Source organism: Strix uralensis, chromosome 3, assembly GCF_047716275.1.
Source record: "Strix uralensis isolate ZFMK-TIS-50842 chromosome 3, bStrUra1, whole genome shotgun sequence".
Taxonomy (NCBI): domain Eukaryota; kingdom Metazoa; phylum Chordata; class Aves; order Strigiformes; family Strigidae; genus Strix; species Strix uralensis.
Genome location: NC_133974.1, coordinates 7,492,164 through 7,512,549, shown reverse-complemented (window position 1 = coordinate 7,512,549; position 20,386 = coordinate 7,492,164). Strand labels below are relative to the sequence as shown.

Genomic DNA, 20,386 nt, shown 5'->3' with positions numbered 1-20,386 from the left:
TGCCCCAAGCCTTTCCCGGAGTCACTCACCACCTCGGAGGAGCAACGGGGCAGCTCCTCCTGGGCGACCTCGGGCTGCAAATAGGGGAAAGAAGTGGCAATTTGGGCTGGGAGCTTTGCCTGGAGTGGTGCGTGTCCTGTGTGTCCCCCGGGTGTGTCCCCCCCTCCCGCCCCCCTCCAAGAGCCACAGGGCGGCTGGGGCAGGGCTGGGTGCGGCGCGGGGCGGGGGGATGCAGCAGCCGTGGGACCGGGGGACGGAGAGCGGGGAGCGGTGGCTGCCGTGGGAAAGCGCTTCGCAAAGTCTCCGGGCAAAGCTCTCCCTCCTCCGGCAGCCGCCGGGGAGCAGGGGCGCCCGGGGGGCGGCGAGGGAGGGGCGGGAGGGGGTCGGGGGACGTTAAAATGCAGCATCATCCTCCCGCCCCGGCAAATTCCGTGGGTGTGGGTATGGGGAGGGGGTTGAAGGAGGAAAGCGAGCAGCGGGTCGGGGGATGGGGGTGTGGAGGGCGGGGGCCGCTGCCGGCGCTCGCTGCACCGCCCCGGAGAAGCGGTGCCCGCCGCGGGGCTGCGCGGAGCGGGCACTGCAGAGCCGGCAGCGCTCCCGGTGCAACGCCTGAGCCTCGCCGGCGAAAGGGGGGCACCCGGGCGGGGGCGATGCTAGTTGGCTGGGGGGGAGGGAGGAGAGAAGGAAAAAAAAAAATAAAAGAGAAAGAGGAAGGAAAAAAGCAAGGACCCCCCCCCCCACCCCCTCCTCTGCCCGGTCCCTTCCACCCCCGACACACACATACACACACACACACACACGCGCGCACACACACCCCATTGATCAATATTTGGCTGTCTTGCTGCAACTTGCTGCAGTCTTTTAAAGGAGTAGTAGAGAGAGAGGGAGAGAGAAAGGGAAACTGGCAGGAAGGGGTAAGGAGCTACACATGTCACATGTGCTTTCTAAGACGGCCAGGAGCATCTGCAGGCTGGATCTGGTGGAGGATGCTGCGGCAGGTGATACACAGAGGGCTCCAGTCGTTTTTCTACAAGCTGGGCTTATTCGTGAGCAGGCATCCGGTGTTTTTCCTCACTGTGCCCGCAGTCCTGACCATCATCTTCGGCTTCAGCCTGCTCAACCGCTTCCAGCCTGACACTGACCTGGAGAGCCTGGTAGCCCCCAGCCACAGCCTGGCCAAGATCGAGAGGAGCTTAGCCAGCAGCCTTTTCTCCCTCGATCAATCCAAAAGCCAGCTGTATTCGGACTTGCACACCCCGGGGAGGTATGGCAGGGTGATTCTCCTCTCCAAACCCGGAGGCAATATTTTGCATCAGGCTGATGTGATCCTGCAGATCCACCGAGCCGTGCTGGAAATGAAGGTGAACTACAAAGGCTATAATTATACTTTTTCCCATCTGTGTGTGTTGAGAAATCAGGATAAGAAATGCGTGCTGGATGATATTATTTCAGTGCTAGAGGATCTGAGGCAGGCTGCCCTCTCCAATAAGACAACAGCCAGGGTGCAAGTGAGCTATCCCAACACTAAATTAAAGGTATGCTCTTACTGCATGCTTTTGCCAATTAAAGAGGCAGCACTTCATTTCTTGTCCTAAACAGCAAAGAGAAATATAATCATATCTATCTCTCTACATCTAAATGTGTGTGATCTGGGCTTTCCTCGGGACGCAGCTGAAACCGGTGCCTTGCTATTGTTCTGTACGAGAAGGGAGGGTGGGGGGATTGTACGGTAACGAACAGGAGAAGCAGGGAGTGGAGAACAGCCTCGGGACCGTGAGACCTTGCAATGCCTTGAAGGGTTAATACATTGGGGGAAAAGGGACAGGAGGTCGGGGAGGGGGGGTGTTGAGAAATGAGTTTTCACTATCACCTTTTCCACCCCCACTGCTGTGGTGGGATAATTTATCTTTAATATGGCCAGAAAAGGCTTTCCTCAAATGCACAGTGAGCTCCTGTATCTCCCTGCCTCTGCGAGTGCCGTAAGAGCAGCAGAAGGTTTGGGCCAGAAACGATTTCAGGTGTCCTGCTTTCTTTTTCTCTACCTGCATGCAAAAAAGGGGAAGGGAGGTGGAATTTTTTCTCTCGGTGTGAAAATAATTAACTCTGCCGCTGATGGATGGGCTGGAGTTTTGGGACGGATCCCGTCAGCTAGAGGCTTCCAGCAAAGGCGAAACAAGGTAAAAGGTGAAAGAAGTTTCAGTCCTTCCAATAAAAAGAATAAACAATTCATCACAAATGATCTCAGGAATATTACCCTGGCACACAAGCACCCATCTGTGTTCCCTGTTGTCTGGAGTAATCCAGTTCACCAGGACTAACCTGTCATGAGTAAATAAGATCCAAAGTTTGCAGGTGGCTGCTGAAAGTTTCTGTGAATTACAGTATATTTGCATGCTCCCCCAGGCATTGTGCCAGAGGCAGGTTTTATTTAACAGAGTGTAACAAAGTCCCTAGCACACTAGTTACGCATGGCTCAAGTCATAGAGAAGAGGATATGGTCCTTCTTGCAAACCAGAGAGGCACTTTGGGGTTACCTGTCCCCCTTTTTTTTTCAAAGAGATCCTCAGGGATGAGGGATGTAGTCCTCTTGCAAGTACTGGCCAGATCCTGAAGTTATCATTTACTTCTTACAGTTCATTTACCAGGAAGAAAAGTAAAGCCAGTCCCTGCCCCCAAAACTGAAACAGAGACATGGATTGATTTTATTGGCCTTTTTGCTTCAGTAAAAGGGCCAGGTGAGACAGTTGGGATGTGGTCTCATTGGTCCAGATGTTACAGTGATTGTTTCGTGAAGAGTTGTGGCTGTTTGAGTTGAGTGTGTGGAAATGAAAAGGTGTCCTTGCTGCTGCTGGAAAGTCCTGAGCATAAGGAGTGCTCAGAAACATGAGTTATTCTGGATTAAATATCTGGTGAAAAAAAATTATCTTTTAGTTTGCTGTGAAGACAATCCTGCTGTTGCAGAATTGTTTTCTTTCCATTTTGCTTATTTTTAAAGTCAAGATTAAGCTAGTAAAGTAGAGAACACTGATAATCTAGGCTAACATCATTATAAACCAGCTTTATATAGAAATAGTCATTTTACTCTCTCAATCCAGATTAATTTTCTTGTATGGAGAAACCCTAACTGATCTTGGGAAAACTAGGATGGGGTCACCTACAATGTGTTTTTTTACTAGGAGAGTACGTACAGCTCCTCATTTTTCAAAGATAGAAGGAAAGGAAAAAATAAAGTGGACTGGATTTATTGGAATAAAAGTGATTGGTAGATAATTCACACAGAGAAAGGTTTTCCCAAAGCACTGATGTCTGACTGAGCAGTGCCAAATACCAGCCCAGCACCCCCAGTCCCCCAAGTAGTTGTTGTTTACTATCTTCTGGATGAAGGAATAAATGCACTTAAATATCCAGGTTTAAAGTTGGACAGAGCAGGCAGCTTTCTACCCAATTCTCAGTGAAGGGAGGTAAAGCTGCCAAAATCTGTGACAGTAGAGAAAAACTAACAATTACAACCCATTTCTGTGGATAGAGTCCCTGGTGTTACTGAGCAAGAGAAATATACTTTGCCATGGTTTTTCTTCTTCTGGTACGGTAAGGACTCTGTTGTGGAACAACAGTCAGCCCTGAACCTGGACTGGCCGTCAGCTATGGCATGTCCTCAGAGACTCACCTCCTCTGGTCTCTTTGGCTCCAGCTGCTGGGAATGAATTACTACTTTGTATAGATTAATTCATTAGATCATCTTTGTCATCTCTCTTGTCCCATCTACCATGGCTTAGGACATTGTGGGCAAATGCCTCTTGTGCTCCTTCAAGCCATGGCTGAAATCTTGGTTTAATCCAGGCTCCCAGCATATTTACTGACCTCCTTCTCTCTGCACTTCTGAGCAAAGGCTGTAGAAACCAAGGTCTGCACTGCTTGTTTTGGGGTATCTATATGTGTTTAACCAGAAATACCTCAGAGACCACTAAGGTCTCTGGATGTTCAGCAAAGGGGAACAACCCCTGTGGCTGTAGCTATGAGGTTTTTTATTTCTTTATGCTTGAGTTATGACATGATGGAGTGGTTGTGGCCACAAGAAGGCCAGATTTGCCTGCCCTTATTCAGTGTGGACCAGTGTTCATCACACTCACCGGTACATGTCCTTGAGAGCTTTCTCAGCTAAACTTTCGTGCACCGTAAGGACCTGCCAGGATCTTCTGTGTTGCTTCACTTTCTTAAAGGGCATATTGTTCAGTTAATACTGGTAGATTTTGCTCTGTCTTGTTCTTTTAATAATGGCCTCAGATTGAATAAGATTCTTCTAAGAACAATACAGTAAGTTTACAAACCATGAAGGTGTCCCAGATGTGTTTAGTCTGCAGCTGACATGGGTCAAGTGTCAACCTGCACTGGTTTGGGAGCCACAATGACAATGTTGAGCTGTTCAAAACTCTCTCCTGCTCCATCTGGGAGCTGCAAAAACATCTTGTAGTTTTTTCTTTCCCTCAAGCCTTATGAGCAGCTCTCACTTTGTCCCTCTTCTCATCTCCTGCTGCAGGCAAAATTGGTTCAATTCTCTGAGGTGAGGCTGGCTGAAGGCTGGCTGTGGGTGACCTCTTGACAGGTCTTTCACAGGAACTTTGTGGGAGCCCTATGAGCAAGTTTCAACAAATTGCTCTGGTTTTGAAACAGCTGGTATTGGGCTGCAAAATCTAATGAAACTGCTTGCTTGTCCTAAGAAAATCTGGCTGTAAAGTGTAATGATTGTTTAATCATTACTTGGTGTAGTGTTAGAAGAGCTTATAGCCCTGAATACATCTATCTTCACTGCCCCTCTCTAAGTTGGGAAGTCTTGGTCTCTCCGCTTGCCAGAGGAGGAGCAGAGAGATGGCACTTACATTCAGAGTTCAGACTGCAGTGTTAAATGCCCGAGATGGGTTCAAAATCTGTGTTGGCAACACAGGGGTCATTGTAGGCTAGTTTACTCTTCTGAAAGGCTGGGTGAACTGGGCTATAGGAAAATGCCTGTTCCCATTGCTTTGGGGACACTGCCTAGCCTGTTCACAGTTATTGCTATGCTACGCTGCAGTCTGCAGCCCAGCCAGAAGAGTGACTTGCCCAAGGTCATGCAGATAGACTGTGGCGGAACAGGAAAATAAAGCTGGATGTATGAAGTCTTGATGAAGACTTTTGAGATATGTCCTGGAGCAAGGTTGTTCATGCTTTCCCCAGCCCAGGACAAAAACCCTGTGTTCCTGTGCTTGGGGTCTGGATTGTGCCCTAACCATGTAGACTGGGCAAGTCTACACTGAGAACAGACTATCAGTCATCAAACTGTTAACATGCAAGTTCTGACAAATCCCAGCATCATTTTTGTCAATTAAGACTTCCAGACAGTGCCTGGGCATGACTTCAGAGATAGCATGAGAAAAGGTCCATTCCTGGTTAGTATATCTACTCTGTTCTGGGGATAACACTGTATATCTTCTTGGATATGTTGTACCCCTGCCCTCAGAACCAGAGTATGGTCTGAGGCACATTTAATTTATTGGTATAGACAGAATTATTGATTACATGGGGATTACTTCTTGTGTACTATCAGATATGAGGAAGGAAGTAGGATTTTGACCCTCATTTGCCAATAACCCCAGCAAATTTGCTGTCTTTATCAGGAAAAAAGAATAAAAGAATTCACTACAAAGAATGAAAATTATTTCTGAACACAGTCCTTACCTAAAGGAAAGAAAAAAAAAAGGCATGAAAGCATTTTTTTTCAGGTATTTCACCTTTAGTGTTTCTTTTCATGTTTATTTGCTAGTTTGTCTGAGAAAAGATAATAACTTAGAACTCACATCTCTGAGATCAGAACGAGTATGACAACTCCTGGTTCAAAGGAGCTTTTGTGAGCAGATTGTTTTTTGTAATACCACCTTCAATTAATTAAGTATCAGTCATTTATGAACACTAGGCTAAAGAGCAGCCAATAAAACAGACAACTCTATTACCACATTTGTGATAAACACATCAGCTGGATATTGAATCCTTTATTGCTTAAGTAGAAAAGTTACTTGCATTCACTTAGTATCTTGAAACCTGTAATTGCAGATTTGCTACTGGCCAGATTCTCAATTTTTTTTTACACTAAGAGCTGTACTTTTAAATGAATCTTTCTCTAGTTGCTTTTGTGAAGTCTTTCCCACTGCTCTAAGATTAATTCCTCCTTAGATGACCCTGAGGCACTGGCCATGGAAGAGAGAGGATATAAAACTAGAGCCCACCTACATCAGAGTAAGCATCTGTGTATCAATAATATCCACAAACTGATTATTCCTTCAGTAAAGTTGGTTCAAGTCTAAGATTACTCTGACTCCAAGGACCAGATGCTTACTTGGAGGCAATGTGGCTCTGTACCCATTTGTGATACCACCCATCCCAATCCAAGCCTGTGGCTCAGGATCCTGTGAAGTACTTTGTGGCTGGCAAAAGTTGCTAAGTCAAAATAATAAAAAGATCAGAAGAGAAAAGCTGGAGGCTGGAGATAGTTTTCATCTCAGCCTCTCAGATCAAGACAGGATTGGGCAGGCTGTGTGGACTAGCTGCTCAGTAGCATGAAAGCAAGTGGAAAATGTTTCAAGGCAAGTAGCCTCTTCTGGCTCACAGGCTGGGAAACATTTAGGAAAAAAAAAAACCAAACTAAAACAAAAAGACCCTCTTGCTCTTCCAGCCATGTTTCCATACTGTCTGGCAGGACCAGCAAGGGCTTCTCACCCTTCTTGCCTGGAAGGGCCGGTGGAGCTGGTGTTTGTGACAGGTTAGCTGTGTCCTTGCTGGGAGATGTCCCTGTAACTATCAGCTATTGAGGACATGATCAGACAGCCTGCCTGCTCCACATCGGCAAGAAATGAAGTGTTTCCTTGCATTTTTAGGAAAATCCTCCACTCCTTCCTCTGCTTAGTACATTAGGAAAGGTCTCTTCTTAGCTCTGATAGACCAAGTGTTAAGACAACCATCCTGCCTAAAACGAAGGTCAGGCTCTGAGCCCTGACTACAGCAGTGATATGAAACCAGGTTAATCTGTACTAGGACAAGTTATCTCAACATAAACAAACAGCAGAAAAACAGCAGAAACCTATCAAAGCAGGGATGGGGTTTAGGGTGGTCTTTTTGCATTGCTGTTCTTCAGTTATGAACTTAACTTTCCTCATCGGTCTCTGGGGTGCATTCCATATTCACCCCATCAGAGCTGCAGACAATCGGTTCCTTGTTTGTGGGGCTCATTCCTTCCCATCTAGCAGGTGAGAGCAGTGGCCATGTCAAAGACAGCGAAGAAAATATTCTCCATTGACATCTCAGATGACCTTGGTCAGCTGCTTCATGCCTTTCCTTCCCAGCTATTCCACTTTTTAGTTTTGTCAGCAGTTGCTGGGGCACAAGGCCTTTTATGCAGTGCCAGGCCTTCTGGAGACCTTGCCATGATATGAATAATAATAAAGAAGCAATTGGAAGGTTGTTTGGGTAGAGAGAAAAGGAAGATGCAATTGCAAACCCCTTCAGTTAGTAACGACTGCTCATCACTGTGGATCTGAGATGGATGTCAACCCTTTGCCAAAGGCAGGAAGTCCAGTAGCACTTTGCCATCTTCCTACAATAGCTCCTTCTCTGTGGACAGAAAAAAAATTTATTTCCTTTACTAAATATTTGGTTAACGCTTGGCAGTATTTCTACGCTGACCTAACATCTTCTAATCTCAGCCATCCCTATGCCTTTCTAAATTGTCTTTGGAACCCCTTGCTGTACTGGCTGTGTGAGGTGTTGCAGGGCTCTGAACTTCTTCCTCTGGATTTACAATGCATGATTATTCTTGGTATCTGTAACAAGAATTAAAACAAATTCAAATACTGCCATGCTAGCAAGGTGAGAGAATTGACAAGCCTTAGTAAAGCAGTTGTGTCATCTTCCCAGCCAGAGAAAGAACCTTTTACAGAGAGGAGGGGAGATCCTTAAACCAACATTAACTGATTAAATATATGTTCTGTGGTAGAAGTGGGAGGACCTTTGTAAGGAGAAAATTAGATTAATAACTATGTCACAAAAGTTCTTAAATTATTTAATGTCCTTTACGTATATGTGGGTAAGCATATTACATACATATCTTTCTTAGTCAGTAAACAATGATGTAGGTAAGGTTGTACTAGACATTTTAAAAGCAGTAATCTAAGAACAAAACCTGTATTAAACCTTTTCAGCCATTAAGAGATAAAAGACCCTCATGCAGAGCTCTGCACAGTTGTTATTGCAGAATCCATGGTGAAAAAACCTGCTGACTTGTTTTCCAAGAGGAGTGAATTGAGTTATTAAAATCATGATCTTGCATTACTACAGAAAGCTTTTATTTTATGCAGACCCCACATCCATTACACACTCCTAGTGCAAACAATGAGACATGCTGTCTGTGGCTGGGACTTGAGCTGAACAGCAGTTTTAAATACAGATGAAACAAAGTCTTCAACAACGTGGGAAAGCAGGTGCTATGTGTGATGGAAAAGAGAGGGAAAGACAACAGGAGGCAGAAAGGGAAAGCTACAAATTCTTTTATACGTCTGTTTCTCACTCTATTGGTCCTGTTCTCTGTTTTCCTACCTACCAAGGTGCAAGATGCTCATGCGGAGAATAGATAGTAAAGGAAGTTCATGGTAACGGGGCTGTGAAGAATCCTACAAAGGGTGAGAGCAGTGACAGAGCTCCTGAGCATTGCAGAATTGCGGAGATGATCACATGCAGTGGCACATGGCATTGCCCTAGCCCTGGATTCACTTTTACACTGGTTAGGCCATTTGGGAGCAGGAGCTTTGGGAAAAGTGCGTGGAGATCACACTGCCAAGTGTGATCTGGTGGCAGCGAGAGGATTTCCAGCTAAAAAGAATTACTGTGGAACTAGCTCAAGGGGAAACTGGGAATAATTTGTTGGTGGACCAAGGGAAAACTGGGAATAATTTGTTGGTGGACATCTCTGGTATGGCACAGAAATTTTGCTGAAACTTTTTTTTCTTCTTAACCCCGCTCACACGTTGGTGGTTAATTCCTGCACAATGCCAGTTCTGCATGCCCAGGAGCAGCTCTGTGAGATGTTGGACAGCCCTCCCACAGCCGTGAGTCAGCCAGATCAGCTTTTCTCCCTGGTTTTGTGTTTTGGCACCAAATGTGCCCTCCTCCAGTCCACTTTTGCTAGCAAACTGGTACCGCAGCCAGGGAGCTGCTGGGGAGATCATGGGTTGTGAGGCTGGCATGTCACTATCGTTAATATTGCAGAGAGATTTTGGTCTGATAATGACTTATAACTAAGATGGAAGAAGTCAGTTGGTACCACAGGTGTATAATGTTTCCCGAATACATACGATGGCAAATGTTTTGGCATCTCCCAGAATAATTTTTCTTTAAAAATACCAATTGCACAAGCCCTAAAGCCTGCTTGTCTGCTCTGAGGGCATCAGGGAAGGTGAAGGGCAGTCCTGCCTACCTGTCCCATGCCTTTGAATGCAATGCATATCACAGAAACTTTAAATGTAATGCAGCCCTCCTACCTAGGGTATGCAATTTGGGATTAAAGATCAAGCTCCTAACAGGCCAGTCTGACACGATTTATTTCCTTGTGCAGCCAGTGGGAAGCCAAACACCTAACATGTATCCTTCTGCAATGTCTAGGGAACATAAACATCACTTATAGGACCAATAGGACTTACTCAAGTTAGGTACCTAAGCAAGACAGAAAAGTTGCCCTTGTGTAAGACAGGGTCTTGCTTTTCTTACACATTGCATAATGGTTTCCACCAGCCTGACACAAGTGTTGTCAGTCTGATGAGGAGGTGTTATTCTTACCACATACATGGTGTATTTTTGCACGTGTGTAAACAACTTTGTAAAGGGTGCTACAATTCAGAAGTGGCCATGGAATGTTTTGCTGCTTCTGTGCTAAATCATGTATTACCTGTGCTCAATCATGCATTACCTGTGCTTCATGTAAGGCTGGCTCTTAAAATTTCAGCTGAATCTTTTTCTATCGAAGTTACAGTACTCTTGAAATCAAAACCATCTGTGAAACAATGTCTACTTTGCACTAAATTTTGTCTTGGAGGAAGAAAAGAGAAGGGCATTTTCCCATAGTTTTGTTTTGACATGCCCCTAACGAAATGATTCAATTTTTTGTGTTGAAATGGTTCTTTCAAAGTATTCTTTCAAAATTCTTTCCAAAGTACTTTGCTCTCACATTATACTTTAGATTAGAAAATAAAGAAGAAAAAAAAGTTACTTTAAAAGGAAATGTTTGCTCATGTTCAAACTTTGGGGAAGGAGAGGTTGTTCTCATTTGAAAACTGTAGAGAAATGAAGTCACCTCACAAGCTCTGCCTGGCAGGACCCCTGCATGGCTGAGGACACAGACCAGTCCCTGTGGACATGAATGTATCCCCCAACAGGGTGCTCTGGCTCTTGTTAATGCCATTTTTCACTGGAGACCAAGGTACTGTATTGATGAGCCAAATGATCCTCATTTCCAGTTTTCCAAGCAGGTTTATTTTGTAAACCAATTTGCAGTTCATTAAGAAAAAAGATGCTGTTAGCAGTACTTCATTATGCAACACAATCTCTTGTTTGACAGGACCTGTGACTTAAATATAAATCACTCTTTTCCAAACCATTTTCCAGGATGGTTTCTTAGAGAAGGTTTTGATTCATTAACAAAATACATTAACAAATTCAGTGCTGAGCGAATGCAACATTGAAATATTCACATGCATTTTCCTTCTTAAATCTGCGCTTCAGTTTGCTCATGTTTTGACTCCTGCCCTACTGAGTGAAGTTTTATTCACAGATAAGTACAAAACATCCTCCAAAAGAGATTCCACCACATAAACTTTGGGATCCAGATGACAAACCCACTTCTCTTCAGGTGTGTTAATAAATGCTCTACCAGTGGTGTTTCTTTGTTAACTAATTTTCCTGTCTGTAACTGATTTTCCACCTGCACATAAAAAACACTGGTCATCCATTTGATGCATAACAGACTTATCATTGTAAATTGCATAGAAAGTTGAGACACCAGCAAAGAAACAGGAATATTTCTGAATATTTACAAATTTCTCTCCAATCCTTTCTTTCCCCAGGTCTCAAGATTAACACAAGTCTTAGGCTTTATATATATACCTTAAAATAAATTTCACAAGCTTGACAAGCTTAAGAGCTCCTCTGCTCTCATAAAGTATTTGATGTCTTGCTTTTGAGAAGAATTTAACTTTAAAGAAAAGATATCTTTTTTCTCCTAAAAGAATAAAGCTTGTATACAACTTTTACCACCTTTTTGCCTCTAGTATAAGATTTTGGAGGTGAGAGAAAAAGGAGGACATCCTTGAAGGGAAATTTGTATTATAAATACTGTAATTGCATATATTCGGTGGTCTTTTCATCAGAATATTCACCTTAAAATGAAAGTTAAATCAGGTCATTTGTCACCACTTAACAGATCTGAACAAAGCTCCTTTAAGAATGATTCTGATGCTTTTCTTGTGGAAAACCCAACTGCTCTTTGAAGTAGCAAAAATGACAAGGAAAAATAAGGCAGAGTAGGACATTTTTTCACTTCCTTTAGAGCAGCTAAATAAAAGGTAACCAGGATAGAGAATAGCCCAAAATGAAACTCAAAGAAACTCAAGTGCACCCTTAAACCATTTGAACTGGGTCTAGAGCCTCTTCAGTGAGGATACAATGGACAGAAAAGACAACATTTCAGATGCTGTTTTTTGAAGGAGCAGTTTGGGGTGTGGGATGGTGATTTTGGTGCAGGGCCATGTATTCAAGAATTCATATTCTGCTGCGACTCAGATCACTCTCTCCCTTCCATTGATTTTCCCATCATAAAGGAGTGCTGTGGTGCTGCTGGAGAAATTCAGTCAGAGAGCTGTTGGAGTTTTATGAGCAATCTCATGCCTCTTCCGTGTAGCATCAAGAGGTTAAAGACATAAAAGGTTTATAAGGTCAGTCTAGCCCATTCCCTGGCCTGTGCAGGATTATAAGGAAATCCTAATAGAAAAATTAATTCAGATTGGCCTGGATGTGAAATCAGTCATGCGGGTTGGAAACTGGCTGAAAGATTGTAAACGAAGAATCATGATAAATGATAATGTAACAAGTTTATGGAAGGTATCTTGCAGGGTATCTGGAGAATTTGTGTTAGGTCTGGTCTCATCTAACATCTCTATTAATTATCGGGAAGTGGAATTGAATAGCACAGGAGTGAAATTCACAGATAATATTCAACAAGGAGGACATGTCAGCAGCAGCTGAGTCAGAGAATTTACACAGACAGAACCAGAGCAGTTAGAAACCCGAACAGAAAATAAAACCATTTTCTGTAGAGTTTTGGTTGCATTCTGGTCCCCAAAGGGCAATCTAGGGTCCCCCCTTGGAACAGATTTCTGTTAGCTGAGTTTTGCAAATGTCAAACTGAAGATGCAGTGCTTAAATGATATGACCAATGTCAAAGTTGATGTTAAAGTTGGGATTTTGCAATCCCCACAGAAAGGGCACTTAGTTTTACTTCTGACTCTGACACTGCTTTACAAGTATGGATGTTTCACTACTTGGTGTTGTTCTTCATCCTTCACCTTCCTGAAGATCAAGTTCTGCAGGACAAAGACAGCTCCGTATGTTGAGTTTGAACAGTGCTTTGGGGACTGTAGGTGATGTGTTAAATAATCAGTGAAGTCTTGATAGATTGTTGCTTTGCCTTGGTCCTTTTGTTATCTTTCTAGAATGAAATCGGTCTTCTTCTGGAGTTTCGTGCTGACTGTGTGGATTTTGGATGGGCCAAGCTTGAAGTTGTTTTGCCATGTTGTGCATCATCTGATTGTTCCCTAGCACTTCAAATTCAAATATCCTTATACCCCTAATGTCACAAATTGGCTCCATTTTATCCCTGTTGTATTTTGTCATTCATTAATTATATTCTGGTTGTGCCAGGGGAAAATGCTTGCAGCAGACAATCTTAAAACTCAGTTAAACAGGATAGTCACAAAATATTCAGCTGGATCATTTCTACTATTTTTTGTCCAACTTGAGTGTGATTGCAGACCAAGTCTCTAGGAACAGTTTGGTGATGTTTGTGAAATGGATTGTGGAGTCAGGCCATTTCTTCTCCTCTTCCTGACAAATGTCTGTGATGTCAGGGCATTTTCTGCAGTGGATAGTATCTGGTCTGGTCTGCAGAATCAGGCTGTGACCCTGCCCTCCCACTGAGTGTCCATGATGTAGCAGTTTGTGGATGCTCATACAGAGTCTCAATGGGAATACTCATCCCAAACATGGGATATATTTCTTCAAATCTGAGCCCTTTTATGTTCATCATCTAATCTAAACTGAGCCCGATGTACAATCATAGGAGAGAAGCGTGAACCTCCAGAAGTAATGCATTTCACTTTTTCTAAACAACTACATTGGAAGGGGATGAACTCACCCTTCAGAGGTATGATGGACCAGAGAAAGAATGGTTATATTATGCATTTACCTTTCAGATGGTTAAAATTAGGTGAGCTGAATCCCACCATACACTTATTTCAAATCACAAAAAAAAAAAAAAAAAAGTTCCATGAAATTTCCATAAACATGGGATTATGCTAAATCTGGAGATCTTTATAGAAAAGACTTATGTCAGGTGAAGTGTTTCTGAATGACCTAGGGAGTAATCTGCGTTTGCACTGACATGAGAGAAAACTTCCCAGAATAATTTAATGGGGAAAATCAAGACTTCTTCTCAAGTCCATTGCAGCTTTGTCTCACACCAAATCTCTGACAGGGTTTTGAAAGACCCTCTTTGGAAATTATTGTTATTAGACAATTGCAAAAGATCTAAAATACATTAATTTGAATAAGGAATTAGCTTCCACTGAAGGAACTGGAATTAAATGCCATCCTCCTGCAAAATAGATTGCCAGATATTAGCAGTTTATTGCAGTGGGGAGACTGAGATTTTGCAGGGTACTCAGAATACAAATGCTGAAGTTCTATCATCTGGAAGTGTTTTACTATCTGATTACTCTTTGGCTTACTTTATCAGAATTTTTCCCTAAATATTTATTTGTTTCAAATGCAAAGGTACCTAGATACCACAAGGTCCCTCCGTCTGCAGCACTTTTGTTTTAAAATTAAAAGTCCAACCCTTCCTGTTCTGCCAGAACCCAAACCTTTCCAAATAGATTATACTAATATAAATTGAAAAATCACTTTGTACTCCAGGGGACTTTGAAAAGCCTTTTTTTAAAACCGGTATTACATTAAAGTAACTGTAAAATGCCTATTTGGGGAAAAAAGTTTTGATGTCTTGGCAGGGAAATGTGTCAGATGAAAAGGTGGTTGCTGTTATTATTATTATTATTTACAATGAAAATACTATATTTCTTCAGAAGTGATTATACACAGTAACTAAATATTCATCTTGATATCTGAACTCATTCTTAACAATGTCACTACATTAGCATATAAATCTAGGAACACATATAACCTAACTTTAAGCATTTAATGAAGGTACTTAAATTAGTGTTGGAGACATTGTAGGCTTTAGGAGGACTGAAAACCCTAAGAATGAGATTCAGTCCATTTAAGATCAAAATTGCCCTCCAGAGGTACCCAGTTTTTCTCTTCTCCTTGAGCAGGCAGCCTGGTGGTCCTGGCATTTCTAACCTGGCAAGTTTGATCAGGCAGCCTGAGTCAGGACCTCAGAGCCTAAATTCTGACTTCCTGGTTTGTGTCTTGTTCTGGCTGAAGAGGCACATCCAAATCAGAAACTCTGCTTGAAGTTAATAGCTACTGTGTACTTGCACGAAAGGACAAATACTCAGCCGTGAAATACAGCCACCTTGAGGATGAAGCTATTCAGGTGTTGCACAACTGACACCACCAGACTATGGGGTTTGAGCACAGGAATTAAAGAAACCTCTGCCAGCTGGCAGCAAGGAGGGGATTAAGTCTTTCTTATTTTTTTTTTTTTCTTTTTTCCTTCCCATTGAGTTTGCATAAACCTGGATTATTTCTCCAATCCATTTCACCACATGCCACATGAACTGCTGCTCCTGAGTTTGGCAGGGAGGAGGTGCAGGCTCAGGAAGGAGAGGGAAGGGACCCCTCCTCTGGCAGCATTCTCAGTTTGCACTGTGAAATACAGCGACTAAGGAAACTCCAGCATCAGATGGGAAGATCTTTGGAGCATGGGCACTTCTCTAGCTGTGCATTTACACAACACCTTGCACAGCGGGGTCCTGGGCCATGCCAGAACCTCACTGGTGACCAGTGATTATGGTCTGAACTGAGACCTCAGCATCTGCTGTACCTTGTGTGGGTCCTCCCTGGCCTCCACAGCACAAAGGCTGTATCAAAATGAATTGCTCCCAGCACAAGGACCTTGTTCAGTGGCAGTTGTTAGCAACTCCGGCAATATCTAGAGGAAGTTTTCAGGCTGATGCAAAATTTTCAAGTTGTTTAATACTTGCTTATCATTGCAAATCTGCTCTGTGCTGTCTGAGACATTCATGAGACATTCTCTCCCACAGAGAATGACTAAAAAATAAAGAAAACCTGGCCCTTGTAATGTCAGCAAATTTCCAGTGGGAGAGCTCTCCAGTGATGGGAGGCAATGAGAAGCCCAAAGTGGAGATGATGCAATGAGCTCTACTTTTTTGACTGGAACAAGAATTAAAGAAAACATATTAAAGAATCACACATGACAACACCTTCATGTCTGGGCTATTAAGAACATAAGATTTTATCATGAAGGGTGCATGTTAAAGGGTGATCTTGAGACAGATTTTACACATATAAAAACTTCCTGATGATGTTCATATGTGGGGGTGAAAAATCTCTTTGAACATACTGAATTCAAAAGCATCTTGTGTGGGAGTCAATTATATCATACGCAGGTGCAGAACCCCAGCTTCAGTTATATTTTAATGCATATATACAGGCCTACCTAAATGCCTGATTCCCTCTCCACCTGTCCAGATTCCAGTCCAGTGTTATGGAAAAAAAAAAAAAAAAAAAGGAAAAACATCTGAAACTAGACATTGTTTTGGCTCTCTCTAGCTAACAAATGGCCAAACTCATTAAAAATCTGTGTGTGCTGAAGCGAAGGGGGGGATGCTTCAGGGTAGAGAAATTGCTTCACAAAGCCAAATTTGAGATTTAAAAAAAAAAAAAAAGAGGGAAAATTATCTCTTAAAAAGGAGGAATTTTCAACTTGAAGTGTTAAGTGTCCTTAACTGTATCTGCTTTGCACAATGGCTTGTTATATCTTATTGAGCACTGCAAAAGTGGGAGATCCTGACAGGACTTGGGTAAAAGCACAGCAATGCCTTGCATTCGAAGGCTGGGCTTATTTAAGCCTGCAAACTGCTTAGCTGGAAGTTAACCTCAAAACCACACTAGTCCCAAAATCTTGCTCCATCACGCTTGGATCTGATTCTCAGTTATTTCTTTTCTTCTTGCCTTTGATAAAACATTATTGCAGTGTTTCAGTACTCTGGCTGCTGGTCCCCAGAGAAACCAGGAAGAGCAGTAAGAAGAGAAAATTAAAGAGATGTTTGCCAACATAAAACATAATTTAAAAAGAAAAAAGCACCTTTTTCTGTGTCATTATTGAAACTTCAGATTGTAAGAGCTTAAATGATTCCTGTGGATCTGCTTTACTCCTCACTTCTTTTCATTCTCTGCTGTTTATTTTTTAACATTTCCTTTAGATGGAGTAATAAAACCAGGCAAATCCAATTCCTTTTGTTTCCTGGCAGGTTTTCTTCCTATTTCTTGTGTCTATTGGACTTCAAGTGGTGCAGGAAAAACAATTAGAAGTAGTACACGGTGAGATGCACACAAAGCAAGAGGGCCTACAAACCTGTCAGTGAAAATGTGTGATCCCTTTCAGGATCTCCTTTTAGGGCCAATTATTGGATCCCATTCTGGTCCCCCCAGAACCCTTCAGCTTGGGCATATGAAGTGTGTGATAAAGTTTTGCAAAGACTTTTGTGTCTTTTTGCTTTTGTTGATATGGAAAGAAGACAAGAAAGTAGGTTTTCTTAATTTTTAGTGTTTTCTGCTGTCTTTTATATTTTACTTTAGGATAAGGAAGAAAGATTTAAGATTAGACCTTCAGAGAAGACAGAAAGCATTCTGGTGGAATATTATCCTGTTTACTCTCATTTGGAGAAAGCCATGACCCTCTTGGAATAACAAAACTCTCTTGGATTTCACTGGGGCCCAAGATTGCTTTAATTCATTAATTTTGCTTACCTTTTGTTGCCAATTTCATTCAAATCCCTGCATTTGGCAGAAGGATTTCTTTGTTTAAAAATGAACAGTTGCATTCTTTCTCCCCCTTCCCAGCAGCTCATTTCACTTTTTTGTTTGTTGAAGAGCTGGAAAATCCACAATAACTATGACTTCCAAAGGCATCTTCCAGCCATGCTATGGAAGACACTCTCTCGATGTGTCATGCTTTAGAAATGCACAGACACTAAAAATTGAGCTAGATGGACCACTGTCCCGCACTGAAAAAGCATTATTTGTCTTTTTATGCTTTTTGTTATTTTATTCCTTTCTGTAATTTTATTCCTTTCCTTTGAACATTTTTAGCATTAAGATTGAGCTGTGGATGAAATCAGAATATGAAGTACTCATTAATATAAAGTGTTCATGCTATAGATTCCTAGAGTTTGCCAAATATGAGAGATGGTAAATATCTTCTTCATATACATGCCTGCATGCATGAGTGTGAGTGTTTAACTGTATATATCCAAATATTGGTGTTTTGTGCATCTCCCTTGAGGCACTGCTGTTTCCTTAATGATTCAGTCTGACATTGCTCCTTGGCACAAACAAAATCCTTTGGGATGAACAGTGTCTGTTCAAAAGACCATGGAGATAAGAACAGCTTTTTTTAATTGGACCTGGGTATTCCTCATGGCTTAGCACCTGACAGAGGTTTAGATGTTGTCCCAGTCTGCATCAGTGGAGGGCCACATAATACAGGAGCTTGGATTTCCCCTCCTAAAACCATGTGACACCTTCTTGAAAAAGTCTGTCATAAAACAGGATTTGAATATATGAAAAATATGAATGTTGACCTCCTTGGTGATGTGAAGCATAGCAGTCCAGGGATAGAAAAACAGCATCTGAGGAATTTCCTACACCTCAGTGTGAAGCTCCTGGTTAGCTGAATGAGTTCATCATGATCTAGAGCTGGCCTGCAAACAATGCAAGTGGGGGAATACTTCAACAATCTGCAGTAATCAGGGCATGGTCCTGTGTATGGTTAGAGGAAGCCACTGAGCCATAAACCAAGTCCCTGATCCTTTCCAGACCAAAGGCAGAACTGAGTTATTCATGCAACACTCTCTCTCTTCCCCCACTGCTCACTCTTTGTATGTCAACCTGTTACAGGCTGCTGGGGAGAGCCCCAGAGCTGGGGATGGTGTTTGAATCCTTCCGTGCTGTATCAGTCCCTACACACTAGGGCAGCACGGTACAGCCACACAGGGCTGGCAAACCAGATACCCGGGAGCAGATAGACACCAGAAGGAAGAAATAACACATGTGATACCCAGCCTGAAGTGTGACTTCTGGGGTGGAAATGCTTGAAATTTCCTGTTCTTCTGTTGGGGTGCTGGGGGGGAGGTCAGTTTAGCTAAACCCAGCCCTGGGTTATTGCCTCTCTGCTACCTTGAGGCCCAGGGTCCTGCGGGGAGGTGGGAAGGAGGGATGCTGGAGGGGGGACGGGAAGGCAGTGAGCACTGAAGCAGGGACTGCAGTGCAGGGCTGTGCTCATCTGCTGCCCCTGGCACAGTGGCACAGGGCATGGGAGACTCAGCTCTGCTCTTTGCAAGAGAATGTCAAAGCAACTTTTCTCACCTGCTGCCTTCTGCCTCCTTCTGGGTGGTCAGGGTGCAATGAGAACTGCTGCTTTGTTACCCCTTACCCTGTATTTTCTCCCTCCTGCCTTCCTCCTTTTCATACCACCAGTCTCTTTAGGGCATCTCAGTCCATAGCCCCGTTTTTATTTTACAGTCACAACAAACTCCGCTTATCTTGCATCACTGACCACTTGCTGCACAAATCCCCTCACAATACACACTTCCCACTTGCTTAATTTGTCCACAGCGATCCCTTGGACAGGAACACATTCATGGGTGAGCAAGGGAAACTGTTCTGGTCTGCAGTGATTATTTTTACCATCATCCTTCATCCTGGGGGATTTAGGTGACAGATGCAGCCTAACTTTTTGCTCTAGTATACCAGGGAAGATCCACTGGCAGGCACGGGCTGTGAAAAGCAAAGGACTGAGCCCCAGGCCTTGAGGGCTTTTGATCCTGGGCAGGGCAGAACACAAACTCAAAGAACAATATATGGTGGGGAGGGATCTGTGGCTCTGTGCCTGATGGAAACAAGAGGACAGCAATATTTTAAGACCTGACCTGGTAGATTTACACACCCAGGCTTACCTATGACTTGAGAGGCCCTGCTGACACGAATCTCCTGTGGAAGGTGAACTTGTATCACCAACAACAAGTTGCGCTGAGCCACCCACCTTCCTTTCCTCCTCAGCAAACTGTCCCACCAGTCCCCAGGGTGCTGGGCACCCAAAGCAATCTGTGCCCTTCATCCCCGGATCCATCTCATTGGGCTGGGGTGCAGCCACCAATTCACCTGCCTCAACTGTCAGTCTTATTTCACTACTGTGACTGTGATCCTGCTCCTGATGGAGGGGAGAGAAAAAGATAGGGCAACTGTACCCCAGAATTTCCTCCCAGTGCTTGCGGTCCTCTTTGTGCTGTCTGTAACCCCTCCATCTTCCAGAAGTAGTACCCTTCCCCACCTAGGGTAAGTGTGTAATCACAGCCAACATGGGTATTACTCAGCAGCTTCAAAGACACCACTGTGTCCTTGGGTGCACAACTGGGGACAAAACTGTGCTGGAAGTGAACTGGGCAGTAAATCCATCCCTCTTTTCCCAGAAGAACTGGGATAGGATCTGAGATGGACCAAATGGAAATCTGACCTTGAGAGTGAAGGGGTCAGTTGAGAGATGAAGAACCCGAAGATAAGACAAAGTTAAAAAGAGGCTTGAAAAGGATGTAAAGGTGAAATATAGTCTAGGAGGGAAGATTTGGTGTGGAGTGAGCTGGTCTGGGAGGTAGAGGACTTATCTTGTATTTTCATTCCTGAGGGATGTGGAGGGGAATCAGAAGGTGAAGGTAGAGCCTTTTCTGCTTTCCTACTGTCCTTCCCCTCTCTTGAGAGAGATGCCCAGTTGAGGGTGATGAAACACTGGCACAGGATGCCCAGAGATGTGATAGATGCCCCATCTCAGGAATCATTC

General features: G+C 43.3%; 1 protein-coding gene across 2 annotated transcripts in view; it reads left to right on the top strand.

Moving 5' to 3' along the window:
* Positions 1-935: 935 nt before the first annotated feature.
* Positions 936-20,386, top strand: part of PTCHD4 (patched domain containing 4) — an 87,930-nt gene continuing 68,479 nt past the window's right edge. Inside the window, exon 1 of one of the 2 annotated variants that reach the window (XM_074864690.1) lies at positions 936-1,361. In XM_074864690.1, coding sequence (XP_074720791.1) covers positions 936-1,361 — 426 coding nt within the window. Of the gene's footprint in view, positions 1,536-20,386 lie in introns of both variants that reach the window. The other variant, XM_074864689.1, reaches the window with a different exon arrangement.